The sequence below is a fragment of the Diorhabda sublineata genome, chromosome 4 (genome assembly GCF_026230105.1).
Source record: "Diorhabda sublineata isolate icDioSubl1.1 chromosome 4, icDioSubl1.1, whole genome shotgun sequence".
NCBI classification, from domain to species: Eukaryota; Metazoa; Arthropoda; class Insecta; order Coleoptera; family Chrysomelidae; genus Diorhabda; species Diorhabda sublineata.
The window spans coordinates 8,248,957-8,263,019 of NC_079477.1; the positions used below are offsets into that span (position 1 = coordinate 8,248,957).

Genomic DNA, 14,063 nt, shown 5'->3' on the forward strand with positions numbered 1-14,063 from the left:
TATAATTCATCAGGAATCATTGGCATGCAAACATTTAAAAATGAATATCATGCAACCTATAATTAAAATTATAAATTTTATAAGGAGCAGAGGACTAAATCATCGACAGTTCAGTTCAGGCAAGATTTGGACAAAAAGTTTTCTGATGTCTCTTATTTCACCGAAGTTCGTTGGCTCAGTCGAGGAGTAGTTTTAGAAAAATTTTTTGCCTTACGTGACCCTATTCAAGCTTTCATGTATTCATATATTCAAACAAAGTTGAAGCTATGGGAAAATCAGATAAAAAATCGTCAACGCGGTTAAAGCTTTGGCAGTATCCGACGTCAACACTCTTGTAGTCTATTGTCAATATTAATGTCCCGAGTGCATGTCAAATTGTCGATAATTTAATTAATGAGACAATTTGATATGCACGAGAGGGCATTTTGGCAGACTAAATCCTGAGAAAAATTTAATTTAAAATAAACAATAATTGTTCCTTTTCTTAAAATATAAAATTAAAACCAAATGATGTTTATTAATCCTAGACGAAAATTTGGCACTAGTGCAAATTATCGATAATTTGCACTAGTGCAGTATTATCGCTGAAATTTGATCGTTGCTATTTATATATATAATAAAATATTACAGCTTTTTGGTTGGCTTAAATTTTTCGAAGGAAATAGTCAAACATAATATAGCGATGCCCAAAGTGCTGTGTAAAACGGGCTACGATTTGAACAATTAAGAATCTACAGCTACATAGTTGCCAATTTAAATTCAAATCAATCTTTCTAGTTTAAAAACAGGGTATAAGATAGGAAGGTTTTACCACATTCCTGTTGCCCGTCAAGCTTTCGAACAACAATGACGTGATCCGGTTTATCTTCCAAACATTCAAATAATGAAAGTCAAGAGAACCTTTCATATCATGAGAGTCCCAAAGTAATGATAATACATACTGCTAGATCGTCCATACATAACAAAATTTGATAATTTTGAAATCTAGTGACATCTGAAAATTCACCCAAAAGTATTTTTTGTAAATAGAAAGGTTCGGACACATATTCATCTATTATTATTTATGCTTAATTTAAATCGATCGTAGGTTCTGGAACCTCAATCACTATTAGACAGGCAATATAGATTACAAGTACATAACCTGATACTATAAAAATTTATTACACAAGAAATTTTGACAACCTTTGAATATTTATATTAAATGACAAAACAAAACTATGAAATTCATTAGAAATATAATTATTAATCTGCAACCAGTATTTCAACGTTGTCAAAGTTGTCTATACGGGTTAAATGACTTTATCTGATGTCAAACATACTGTTGACAACTTTTTGTAAACGCTGAAAAATAAATATTTTCAAATAAAATGAAAAATTCAATCGTAACTTAGGCTATTAAATGTGAATGTATAAGTTTAATTAAAAAAATGTCGGATTTTCAAATCGACGTTCAAGAAACGGGTAGGTTGTGTCAAGAAGATTTTGAATTCATATTAAATTTTTAAAATATAATTACTCTTATTAGATGATTCAACATTAAAGTTGTACATCTTTGCCATAATATTTTGTTCTAGATCTAATTTCCAATGACTCTGAAAATGAGTGTTCCCAAAGTGTATGCTCAGATACACATAGTGATACTACATCTGCCTCTGGATTTACAGATAAGAGCACATTATCAGAGTCAACAATTCATGCCCTTTCAGGAGGCAGTGAAGGTGAGAATTCGGCTAGTCAGTCAGTTACTGCAATAGGTAAAGTATATTTTCATTATACAAAAAATACTCATTATATTTACGTTATAAGTTACAATTATTATTTAATGATACTTTTTTAGGTCTCGATGCTAAACCAAATTTTACAGCTGCGATAAATAGGGGTATAGTTTTACCATGGGGAGCTCAAAAAGAAAGAACTGTTTTATCTGGGCAACATTTGGAAATGGATTTGAGACCTGGAGAATTTGTAATGAGGAATCTCTTTGCAGATTTTACTGTTATTGCAGAGAAAAAAATTGAATTTGTAATGACTGAATCACATGTAAATAATTAAATAAATAAATTATGTGGAATACAATAATTTTTATATATTTTAGGAAAAACCATTGTCAAAGTCACTTCAACGGGGAGAAGATTCACAATTTGATCAACTTCTCAGTGCCTTTGGTTCAGTAGCTGAACACTGCTTGCCTTCTCTATTAAGAGCTCTATTTTCTTGGTATGAAAGGCAAATGTCAGAAGTATCTAATCCAGAACAAAAAAAATCAGATATTAAACAAAAAAGGTGAGCAAAAATGTTATCAATGATAATTTTTGATCTTTTATTCATTATTATATCGACTTTATAAACCATGTGGATTTACACTCGCCGGCCAGTAACTCGTTATTTTGCTAAAACTTCCCCTAAAAGAATAGTAGGCTTCTTTTACTATTTTTGTTGTTGCTGAATATGTATAAATGTGATAAAATCAAGAACATTTAGATGCATTAATATATCAAAAGGTCTAAGAAATAAAAAATTGAAGAAATTTATTTCATTTATTATATATTTGAAATGAAGTGACATCAAAACAAAGCGATATACCCTTATGGTGATTATTGAAAAATGTATTATTGTGTGGCGATTCTCAATTATTCCAAGAATTGTCTAAAATGATCTTGAAGACATTAAAATCTAAATAAATAGTATAGCCAGCTAACAGCCTCTTTGGAATTAACTTGATAGTTATTTAGATGTATTAAATCCGCCTCAAAATCTACATTTTAGCAATTGCTTTAAATTCATTAGAGTGCTCTTAACCAAAATGAAATCAGAATGGAATTTCGAAGCATACCCAGGTGCTATCAAGCTGTAATTGCTACTATAGCAAGAAATATGTGCTATTGAAAAATGCTGAATACAACCAGGGTATGCATATGTGATCAGATTTGTATTTGGTATAAAGTAGCATCAAAATTAAGGAATATACCCTTATGGTGATTTTTGAAAGAAGTCTTATTCTGTGACAATGCTCAATTATTGAGAGAATTGTCTAAAATGGTCTAGAAGACATCGAAATTCAAATAAATTGTATAGCCAGCTAACAGCCTCTTTGGAATTTATTTGATAATTATTTGAATGTATTAAATTCGCCTCAAAATATACATTTGAGCAATTGCTTTAAATTCATTAGAGTGCTTATGACCAAAATGAAATCAGAATGCAGTTTCAAAGTATACCGAGATGCTGTCAAGCTGTAAATAATACTATAGCGAGAAATATATGCTATTAAAATAGGCTATTTAATTTTTTTAAATTTTATTTAAAAATTTATTCTGTAATGATTTTTCCACTTTCTGCTAAAATGTTTGAAATAAAAAAATACACTAATTCAGAATCAGTTTTAATTCCACAATTTCAATATATTTTACAATTAGAACATTGAAATCATAGACCTTCGATGGGGATGTATAATAAACTATTTTGTTATGACCTTATTTTAGTGCCTTGGTACTAAATTAAACAGTGTCATTCAGAAAAATACCAAAAGTTTTAATTTTAATTATAGAACGTTTTTGTGATTTAGAATAATTTTCTGTTTTCCATTTATAGTATTATAAATATAGTGGCAGGCAATACAACAGAGACAGTGGAAAGATCAGAAGCTGATATACAAAAAGAAAAACGAGATCTTGCAGTGGAGTTTATTTTTTGTTTGGTATTGATAGAAGTACTAAAACAAATGGGTTTGCATCCTGGACATGAAGACTTGGTGCAGTATATTGAAAATTTGGCTTTAAAACATTTCAAGCATCATGAAGGGTGAGTATTCATGGTTGTTTTACTTTATTTTGTATCACCTATTTGAATGGTTAGTGCACAATGTCGAAAAACACAAATTTGCTCAGAATCGCCCACATTATCTCTAAAAACTTCGCTTCAAGAGAATCATTCACAAAACTTCATTCATTACATTTATATCTAATGTGGAGTTTTAAAAATGCTGTCCTGTCCTTTTGTGATTATACATAGGAAGAGGTAATATGTGAACTAATTGTCTATGACAAATACTTACATTGAAATAGTTTTTAACATTTGGACAGAATGTACTGTACTACTACACCAACAATCACAATTACATTGTCTGACGCATGTTTTGATAACCAAGTTATCATCTTCAGGTGTGTAGTGGTAGTAAATAGTATGTTAGTATGTACATGACTAGATCCCAATTTATTTTGAATTTATTATAATTATTATTATCCAAATTATTTTTATATATAATAAGAATACAAATTCAACCTTCAAAATATTTATTTTTTAGGATACAAAATAACCCTAACAGTGCCAACATTCATATGATATCAGATTTATATGCTGAAGTTATTGGAGTTCTTGCTCAATCTCGTTTTATGTCTGTAAGAACTAGATTCATGGCAGAATTAAAAGAGCTTCGATCTAGAGAAACTAGTCCAAATACAACTCAAAGTATTATAAGCTTATTAATGGGAATGAAATTTTTTCGTGTAAAGATGGTTCCGATAGAAGAGTTTGAAGCTTCATTTCAGTTTATGCAAGAATGTGCCCAATATTTTTTAGAAGTAAAAGATAAGGACATCAAGCATGCACTTGCTGGGTTATTTGTAGAAATTTTGGTACCAGTAGCAGCAGTAAGTTCATTCTGATAGGAAAAATAATTTATTTTTCAATTATTACCATTTTCAGGCTGTTAAAAATGAAGTGAATGTTCCTTGCTTAAAAAACTTTGTTGAAATGCTGTATACACAAACTTTAGATGCCAGTACAAAATCGAAACATCGTTTGGCATTATTTCCCCTCGTCACATGTTTATTATGTGTGAGTCAGAAACAGTTCTTTTTACAAAATTGGCATTATTTCCTAGCTATGTGTTTGTCACATTTAAAGAATAGGGATCCTAAGATGTGCCGAGTAGCTTTAGGTAAGAATTAATAAGAATTATTTTGTACAACAGATTTTAATTCCATTTCATTACAATTAATAAACGTGAACCTCTAATATGAAGATATAGTTTAAAAAGTTAACTGGCATCATCATCATCAAGTAAGTTCCCATAATTCCAATCACAAGCTTGAAATTCTTGAAACAATTATTATTTTTCTCATTAACTCAAATACAGTCAGCTTTTCCATCTAAATTAGAACTCAACATGATATTTAGTGCAATTAAAAATAAAAAGTTCTCAAATTTCAAATTTTTCACAATAATTGTTAACTTATCTTATGTCTCATACTTTAATTTTTTCAAAAGTTTGATCAAGTTTAACTAGGTATAACCATAAAGTTATTCAAGTGTTATAATAAATTTGCTATATGAGAGTTTATCAATTAGAATGAACTGACAAATATTTCCAATTTCCTAATATTTTCCAATAATCTCTGTGGTTTGCATAGTCTACAAAGGCTACAGTCTATACATACTGACCTTGATGCACTCAGTTCTTTTATTTATATCTTTCCATTTATGACTTCGACTCTATTTTCAGATAAATTATTTGTTTCTTAATCATCCTCTCTGTCTCTTTCAATGAATTTCAGTGCTAGTGCCTTTTTAATATTTGTTTGAACATCCAGCTTTTATTTCCATATGTGTTATTGATCTGCTACTGTTCGTTCGTTCACTTGGTTTAATCTCCTATGTTGCAAAATTTAAAAACATTCTATGGTGTTTAATAATTCATATTTTATTTTTAGAATCACTTTATCGCCTTTTATGGGTATATATGATTAGAATAAAATGTGAAAGTAATTCGGCTACACAATCCCGTTTACAAAGCATAGTAAATTCCTTGTTTCCAAAAGGTTCAAAAGGCGTAGTGCCGAGAGAGACTCCATTAAACATTTTTGTTAAAATCATACAATTCATAGCTCAAGAAAGATTGGATTTTGCTATGCGGGAAATAGTTTTTGACTTACTTTCAGTAGCCAGACCTTTTAAAGTGATTTTAACTCCAGAAAGGATGAGTATAGGTCTTAGAGCTTTTCTGGTGGTAGCTGATAGTCTTCAACAAAAAGAAGGAGATCCACCTATGCCTAGATCGGTAGGTGTATTACCCAGCGGTAATACTTTAAGAGTAAGGAAAACGTTTTTAAATAAAATGCTTACTGAAGATACGGCTAGAAGTATTGGAATGAATGCTTATTTTCCACATGTTAGAAGAGTTTTTGTTGATATTTTGAGGGCCTTAGATACTCAATATGGAAGACCCTTAATGATGACCAACACTCAAAATGTCAATAAAGAACCTGATGAAATGATTACTGGGGAAAGAAAACCTAGGATTGAATTATTCAGGTAATTAGAGTATATTTGTGTTATGTGATGGTCACCTGTTATTCTTCACTATCCAAGATATAATTTGCCAAATGCTTCTAGGACTTGCGTAGCTGCTGTTCCAAGATTGATTCCTGATGGGATGACTAGTGGAGAGCTAGTTGATTTACTCAGTCGACTTACTGTTCACATGGACGAGGAATTAAGAGGACTATCCTACTGCAGTTTGCAAAGTTTGGTGGTAGATTTTCCTGATTGGAGACAAGACGTTTTATGGGGTTTAACACAATTTGTTGCCAAAGAAGTATTAGATACTTTTCCTCAACTTATGGATCATGGATTAAAAATGATTTTGACTTTATTATGTGCTTGGAAGACTGCTGTATCTGGTGCAAATATGAGTGCATTCAATTCCTCCACTTTAAGAGGTAATAATTTTATATTGTTTGTGTCAAAATAAATCAATAAAAACTTTTTGTATTCCCTCTTTGGGATGGTTATTTCTACATAAATATATGATGGAGCTATACTAATCTTGCTTATTAAAAATATCAGTTTGGGTTGCAACTTGTTTCATAATCAATTTAAATTGTTTAAAAACATGAACTGTATTTTTAGCTAAAGAATACAATGAATTGAAAGTAGGGCCGCCAGACCCAAACCTCACAAAACGTACAGATACAAGCAAATCAGAACCTTTGGCATCAGTTCTTCATTATGTGGAAGCTCTTGCTCTTGTTATGCTTTGTACTTATCGTTTATCAACTCGAAGATTATCTGTAATGATTTTAAAAGAAGTTAAAAGTCTATTGAAAGTATTGAATTGTTCAGAAAATCCACCTGTAATTGATATTATGGATCAATATTGTCCTCAAGTGGTAGAGAAATGTTTGCCACTGTTACCACCAGCTGAGAAAACTGCTATTCAAGCCGTAGGACTAATAGGGTATGTCAATGAAATATTAAATGACAATAGACTTTCAAATATATACCAATAATTTTAAGGAAAATTAATAAGTTTGATTTCTGTTGCCTAATAATAATATAAATTACTAGCATTATATCACCCATCAGTGTTTCATGAAATCCCAATAAACTTATTTAAACATTCTATTGGATAGTTTACTAAGTATTACTCATATTATGTTATTTGTATTTCTTATTCAAATGTATATTTTTACCGATTAATTTTTGATTGTTTCCAAATGTTTTCAAGGTATATTTCAGTATAGTAGTTCACCATCATTCAGTTTCATTTAAATTTTTCGAAATTGCGTCGATGAAATTCATGATAACAAAGTAGTACAAAAAACTACACACCTTGGTATGCCACGAAGATATTTTTCAAGTAATAGAACATGGCTAATTTATAATCATTGTAAACTTCACTTAATAGAACAAAACTAATAATTTTTCACTGGAGAAATATGAACATATTTATTTTTGTTTGCTGTTAAATATACTGTAATTTTATTATTTAGTAGTAACAGTTTTTAGATGGTGGGGTGAATTTATACACTTTTATACTTAAGTAATTTATTTACACACTAAACTATTCACCAACACTATCTAATTCTAACACATTAATTTATTTAAAAACACCGTTTGATTTACTTTTTATTATCCCATTGTGTTCCCTATAACATTAAATTATTTACTTATTCTAGACGCTAAACTATCGCTCATTTATATTTAACGACTTTCTAGATAATTCGAATTCTTGAGATCTCTAGAATGCCCTAAACAAATTAAAAGTCTACCTTAGAAATTTTCTTCATAAAAATAATCACAACATAATGTAAACAGCTTATAAAAACAATACGTAAAACCATGATTTAAATAGGAAAAATATAGGCGCATTTGCTATACTTTATCATTAAATAACAGAACCCGCTTCATGAGATCATAACACAAAATTTTTTTGTTGATCCTTATAATGAAATATTTTTAACATATTACATATTTCAGGGCTGTAGACCTGCAGTGGCTTGCTGATAGGAGCTCCTCAGTTTGGACAGTTGGACTATTTGAGGATGGTTCAGTGAAGAATACTGCTAATTACAATTTTTCTGTAACGGATCCATGGAGTATATGCTATTTTGGATTTTTAGAAACTGACAGGCTATTGAGTTCCTGCACTTTAATGGCACTGCATTCTTGGCCTATTGTTTTCACTAGATTGAATGCTCTATATTCTGTAGTTGATCCGACGTAAGTACTGAAAATATTTATGACTGATTTTTCAAAATTGTTATTGTATAATCCCCTAGATACTTTCATACTTAACACACTGTTTACACTACCACTATACCAATCACAATTACACTGTCTGACGCTAAACAGTTTCGCGTCAGATAGTGTAATTGTGAAAGTTGGTGTAGTGGTAGTGTAAACAGTGTGCTCACTATGAATATCACTATTGGTTCCAGAAATTCCAACTTAGTCCTAGACACTTTATTAGAAAGGTGTAAATGTAGTCTAATAAAGTAGTATCATTAACTGATATTCTTCTTAGCCTCTATAATTTTTTTCATTTATCTCAATTTTTAAAAGAGATAAGAACTGTGAGACGTAGAGTCTCACAAAATTATAGTCTTGATTGTTAAAATATAAAATTTTGACCTACTTATATTAATTAGAAATCTGATGGCCCTCAAGAACATTTTATACTTTAAATTTCTCTCTATATTTTAGACCATTAAACGATAATAGAGCGTCACTACTAAGAAGTGCAACAGCTGTGAAAAAACCTCCGACAGAAAGAGACGCTTATATGCATTTGTGGAAAAATTATATCACTTTTGCCTTCAGGGTGGTGCCATTAATTTCTAACCCTATTATTAGATGTGCCAGTCCAGATCTCAGTTTAAGGTAAATTATTCAATAAAATCACTTGTACAATATACAGGGTATGCTACGCTATGTTGACATGTTTCAGTTAAAATATTTTCAATTGTTTACTGAACATAGATACCAATACTATGTTCACTACATTTTTGGAATCTATGCTAAATTCAAATTTAAACGAAACATTATACGTATAAAGGGTTTCAGTTATTTCAATTTGAAAAAATAATAATTTTTTACAAACAGAAAATATTGTACAATACCATTTAATTAAGATAACTGCTCCTGCTTTGGAGCCATTATCAGGAGAAGGGAGGGGATGGTGTTTATTCGTTCATTGGCAAGAAGTGATCCGATTCTGTGATCTTAATCTGCCTACTCCACACAATGAATCACCCCTTTTCCTGGTTGATTCCAAAGCCTCAGTCTGCCTACTTCTAGAGAATACTGTTGACACTAACACAATTGCTGCTAGTCTTCAGCTAACTGGTTAGCTAGACGCCTGGACCTTGTAATTATAGGGGATCTATTGGCAGGTTTTGGGTTTTTGGCGCGCGTGAGAAGTATATTATTGGCGGGAGGAGATCGGCTTCTTGGGGGGTTTATAAAGGAATGATTATTGTTGGCCAGAGTGGTAATGGAGTGAAGTGGTATACTTTTTGCTAATGGAGAAGTATATTGTTAAACTTAAGTACCATTCTAAGTTTTTTTATGTACATACTATAATACTAATAACTATCATTGCAGTTCCTCCCCAGATAGTTTGAATGCCGAAAAAAATGATAGCAGTAAATTGCCAGCTACAAATATTTCACTTTCATCTCTATACAAACTTGTTGTGCCACATCTACGGTGTGAAGTTGCCGATATAAGAGATGCAGCTGTTTTTGCTTTAGGAAATATTAACGGAATGGCTCTCAGGTAAATAAAAAATGTCAATTTTCAATTCGCGTATATTTTATAATGTATTTTTATCAATTTCAGAGATTTATTTGAAGAGTTGACTGTCTACATTCGCGAATCTATTGATAAAAAACAAGAAAACGTACGTCGCAGACGAAGAAGAGACGCGCTAAGGCTGCAACTAATGAGATTGTTAGAATACATTGGCGATAACGGAACGTTTGGAATAAGTAGTTGTGTTTTGGATAGGGATTCACAATCTCTTACTCCAATTCTAGTAGAATTCGTAGATGGCGTTAGGTATTATCTGGAAAACGAATCTGATAAAAATTCGAATGCTGTAAGAGATTTAACGCTGCATTTTTGTTATTTTATTAGAAAGCTGGTTAAGAATTTTACATGTGAGTATCTACAATCCTAGAATGATAAATATCAACGCATTTTCTGCATCTTTATCCAAAATTATTATCATTCAATAGGTTTTTGTTTTCTTGTGGATTTTGCAAATGTAAAATATACCATGAATGGATAACAAAACCCAACATACCCCGCCAATTATCCACCTTATATTACTTTTTACTTTCCAAAACTCATTTCATCTTGTCATACTCATTTTAAGTTAGAGGAAGGTTCCAGTGCTTTACTTTTGGATGTTTCTTATTCAATGTTGCTGATTCTTTCAATTTCCCGTTGCATTTTATGACAAAATTCCATTGAACATCTACTGGTTTCAACTTGATTGTTTCTCATTGATCATTTTCCTTCAGTGAGATCAACAACTGATCAAATCGTTACTATTGGCTGCTTAAGAACACAATATTTTCGTACACGAGCTCTTCATAGGTTACAAACAAGCTCAAGACAGTGTTGATCGATCTTACCTCTACAGCACCCTGCGTCTTTTTCGCATTCCTCCGAAACTTCTTCGCCTGGAGCGGATGACGTTAGCTGAGACTAAGAGCTAAGTGAAGATAGCGGGGGAGACCTAACGAGAATTCCAAATAGGACGAGGTCTCAGGCAAAGACAGGCCCTCTCGTGTTCCCTCTTCAACCTGACACTAGAATGAGTAATCAGAAATATAAAAGTTAATAGAGGAGGCACTCTTGTCAACAGAATAGTGCAGTACCTGCCATGTGATGACATTGATCTTCTCAGTAGAAGGAAGCATAAACTGAAGGAAAGTTTTGAGCAGCTTGAGCTGGAGGAGGAATTCTGTAAAGCGGGGCTCAGCATTAACGATTCCAAAACAAAATACATGGTTATGTCAAGGAACAGAAAAACTCTCTCAGGGGCTTTCGAAGTAGGCCGGTATAAGTTTGAAAATGTACCGTCATTCAAATACCTGGGATCACTAGTAACTGAAAATAAAAACTCGATGGAAATAAGAGAATTTATGAAATAGAGCATACTTCAGTCTCCGACGACTACTGAAGTCACATTTACTGAATTGGAGAACAAAAAAACGGATCTATCGCACAATTCTCCATCCTGTTGTCGTGTACGCTAGCGAGCTCTACCGGCTCTATGAAAACGCCAGATGACTGGAGGAATGTGGTGGACGAGGCGAAGGCTCTTCGAGGGCCGTAATGCCAGTGGTAATAGTAGTATATTCGTTCATAAGGTATTTTTTTCTTTCAAAGTAATCTTTCATTTATTTTTTGTTTTCATCAGTTTGATATATTGAACTGTATTTCTCTTATCCAGTTTTTAAAAGGTTTCACTATTTTCTTTTGTTTCTGGATGTTTTATTGCTCAAAGTTAACTTCATGGTGCTTTTTAATTGAGGTATTTTGCTTCTCTTTATCTTCTTACTTTCATCAAGTATACTTGATTTAAAACCTTTATTACTTGTTGTTTATCTATCCTCGTAATTTATTTCATTATTCTATAGTGTATGTATTGAATTTATATTACTAATCTTGACAAATTGATGATATATCTGCAATTAACTTTATTTCAGTGGACGCTTGTAGAAGTCTTGTGAAAAGAGATTTAAGATGTAGTTTATTCACTTTATTTGGAAATTGGGCTGGAAAATACGGTTTCCCTATTGGAAAGACTAACCTGGAAGGAGATGTAAATAATAAAAAACATCAAGAATTACAATTGATAGCATTACAAGCTATGAGTTCTTTACTTTGTTGTGGACCCTGTTTCGATTGCCTTACCGAAGAAAGTCCGTATTATTTATGGATTGATGGACTTCTTAATAGTCTAGATGAAAAAGTAAGAAATATTTTCTTTTTTTTTCAAATTTCAATATTCGTGAAATCTTAATTTCAATATGTTCAATTATTTACCATATACTCAATTTTTTTATCTTATATTCCAGGTGTATAGTTTAGCACAAGAAACTGTTATCTTATTACTAGAATCCAATCCTGATGTATCTCCTTTATTGGATTGGGTGGTAGATAAATGTTATACAGGAACTTCTAAAGTAGCAGATAGTTGTTTCATAGCATTGGCAACTATATTCAGTGCAAGGTAAGTGTAGCATTTATTTAAATATATAAATGTTTATTCAAACATGGATAGTTTTTCTTAAATAATTTGTATAATTCTAGGGAATATCCATGCGATCATTATACAGCGATAATAAATGTTACTTTGATGAATACCGGGTGTCCCAGACAAGAAGTGCGAGATACTGCCTTGCAATTGCTCCAGTTATTAGACAAAAGATTTTTTGGTTGTATAGGGCCACTTGTCGAAAACGACTTAGGTGAGTTTATAGTTATTATTATCAATAAAAGATATGGTGTACAATTTTTTTTCATATTTCAATTGAAATATGGGGTATTTTTATTTTTAAATGAAACATTCATTTGTTAGAATTCATAGTCATCAAATTTTTGTTTTTCTTCTAATAAAAGTTAAGTTGTTTCAAAATGAAAATATCAATATATTTATTGTATTTGTTCTAATAAAAAAAAGATTAGTTTCAAAAAATACAAACAATGTAAGCTGTGGATGAATCTGGGTACTCAAATATTTAGCAAAAATTAATCATGTATTTTAAAGCAAATGAGCAACTAATTTTGCTTGATAACAGGATATCTTTCTAAATTTCTGCACAAAATTAACGCAAAACTTTAATTAATCTAAATATTTACAATATAAACACAAAATGAAACGAACTTACATTGAAATAATGAACACCTTCAAATTAGTCGAATATGAGCTTAACATAACTTTAATTTGCCTTATTTTTCCATAAAAGTTTGTTTTTGCTAGAAATGCATAGATAAGGTATCATACCTCCAAAATTTAAAAAAAAAAAAAGAAAAAAATTAGTAAAAGAATAAATGAATATGAGTCAACCCTAATACCTAATACCACAACAAAAGCTTGCAGTATATTCTCCCATTCTTCAATATAGACCTCTATGAGTTGGTTGTGATTAAAAGGGGGACTATGGCACAGATTCCTCTTTTTGAGATAGCCCATAGATTTTCTATAGGATTCATATTCGGATTGTTAGGTTAGGTGGTCACTCTAATAAAGGGATATTGACATCATGTAAGTAGCCAATAACCTGGGGGACGGCATTATGGCATTATATGTTCGACAATAATGTCTTAGTAATATTGGACATTCATAGACCTCATACGTATAGGGACCAATTCCATACGAGCATTGAAACAAATGTTAACACAGTTTTAGTCTTTAATACAAACTACTATGAAAATAAGATTATATGACATTCTAGTTAACTTAAATAACAACTATCTCTGTCAAACAAGACCCATGTCCTACTTGTCGTGCAATAAGTTATCAATAAATAAAAAATATCGAGAGAAATATGAGATGTGCGTTATTTTTGCCCAGGAGTTCATATTGTTACAAGGAACAACCTAGTTAATGATGTATATTGAGTTATATGACTATGGCTGTATATAACTAAGGTATGTATATGGTCGTAGATAAGTAACGGTTTGGGGTGGCATTAATATGGAGAGCTACACCATTATGGTAATCTTTAAAAGAGAATGTTTCAATGCTCACAAGCGTATTGTTG

General features: G+C 31.3%; 1 protein-coding gene across 3 annotated transcripts in view; it reads left to right on the top strand.

Moving 5' to 3' along the window:
* Positions 1 to 1,278: 1,278 nt before the first annotated feature.
* Positions 1,279 to 14,063, top strand: part of LOC130442610 (protein furry) — a 40,618-nt gene continuing 27,833 nt past the window's right edge. For 2 of the 3 annotated variants that reach the window (XM_056776888.1, XM_056776887.1), the window contains exons 1-17: positions 1,322 to 1,461; positions 1,575 to 1,754; positions 1,838 to 2,040; positions 2,096 to 2,283; positions 3,592 to 3,801; positions 4,304 to 4,649; positions 4,705 to 4,939; positions 5,712 to 6,312; positions 6,394 to 6,719; positions 6,910 to 7,237; positions 8,260 to 8,502; positions 8,986 to 9,162; positions 9,886 to 10,059; positions 10,123 to 10,442; positions 12,003 to 12,268; positions 12,375 to 12,529; positions 12,610 to 12,767. In XM_056776888.1, coding sequence (XP_056632866.1) covers positions 1,428 to 1,461; positions 1,575 to 1,754; positions 1,838 to 2,040; positions 2,096 to 2,283; positions 3,592 to 3,801; positions 4,304 to 4,649; positions 4,705 to 4,939; positions 5,712 to 6,312; positions 6,394 to 6,719; positions 6,910 to 7,237; positions 8,260 to 8,502; positions 8,986 to 9,162; positions 9,886 to 10,059; positions 10,123 to 10,442; positions 12,003 to 12,268; positions 12,375 to 12,529; positions 12,610 to 12,767 — 4,144 coding nt within the window. In that variant the 5' untranslated portion in view covers positions 1,322 to 1,427. Of the gene's footprint in view, positions 1,462 to 1,574; positions 1,755 to 1,837; positions 2,041 to 2,095; positions 2,284 to 3,591; positions 3,802 to 4,303; positions 4,650 to 4,704; positions 4,940 to 5,711; positions 6,313 to 6,393; positions 6,720 to 6,909; positions 7,238 to 8,259; positions 8,503 to 8,985; positions 9,163 to 9,885; positions 10,060 to 10,122; positions 10,443 to 12,002; positions 12,269 to 12,374; positions 12,530 to 12,609; positions 12,768 to 14,063 lie in introns of all 3 variants that reach the window. The other variant, XM_056776886.1, reaches the window with a different exon arrangement.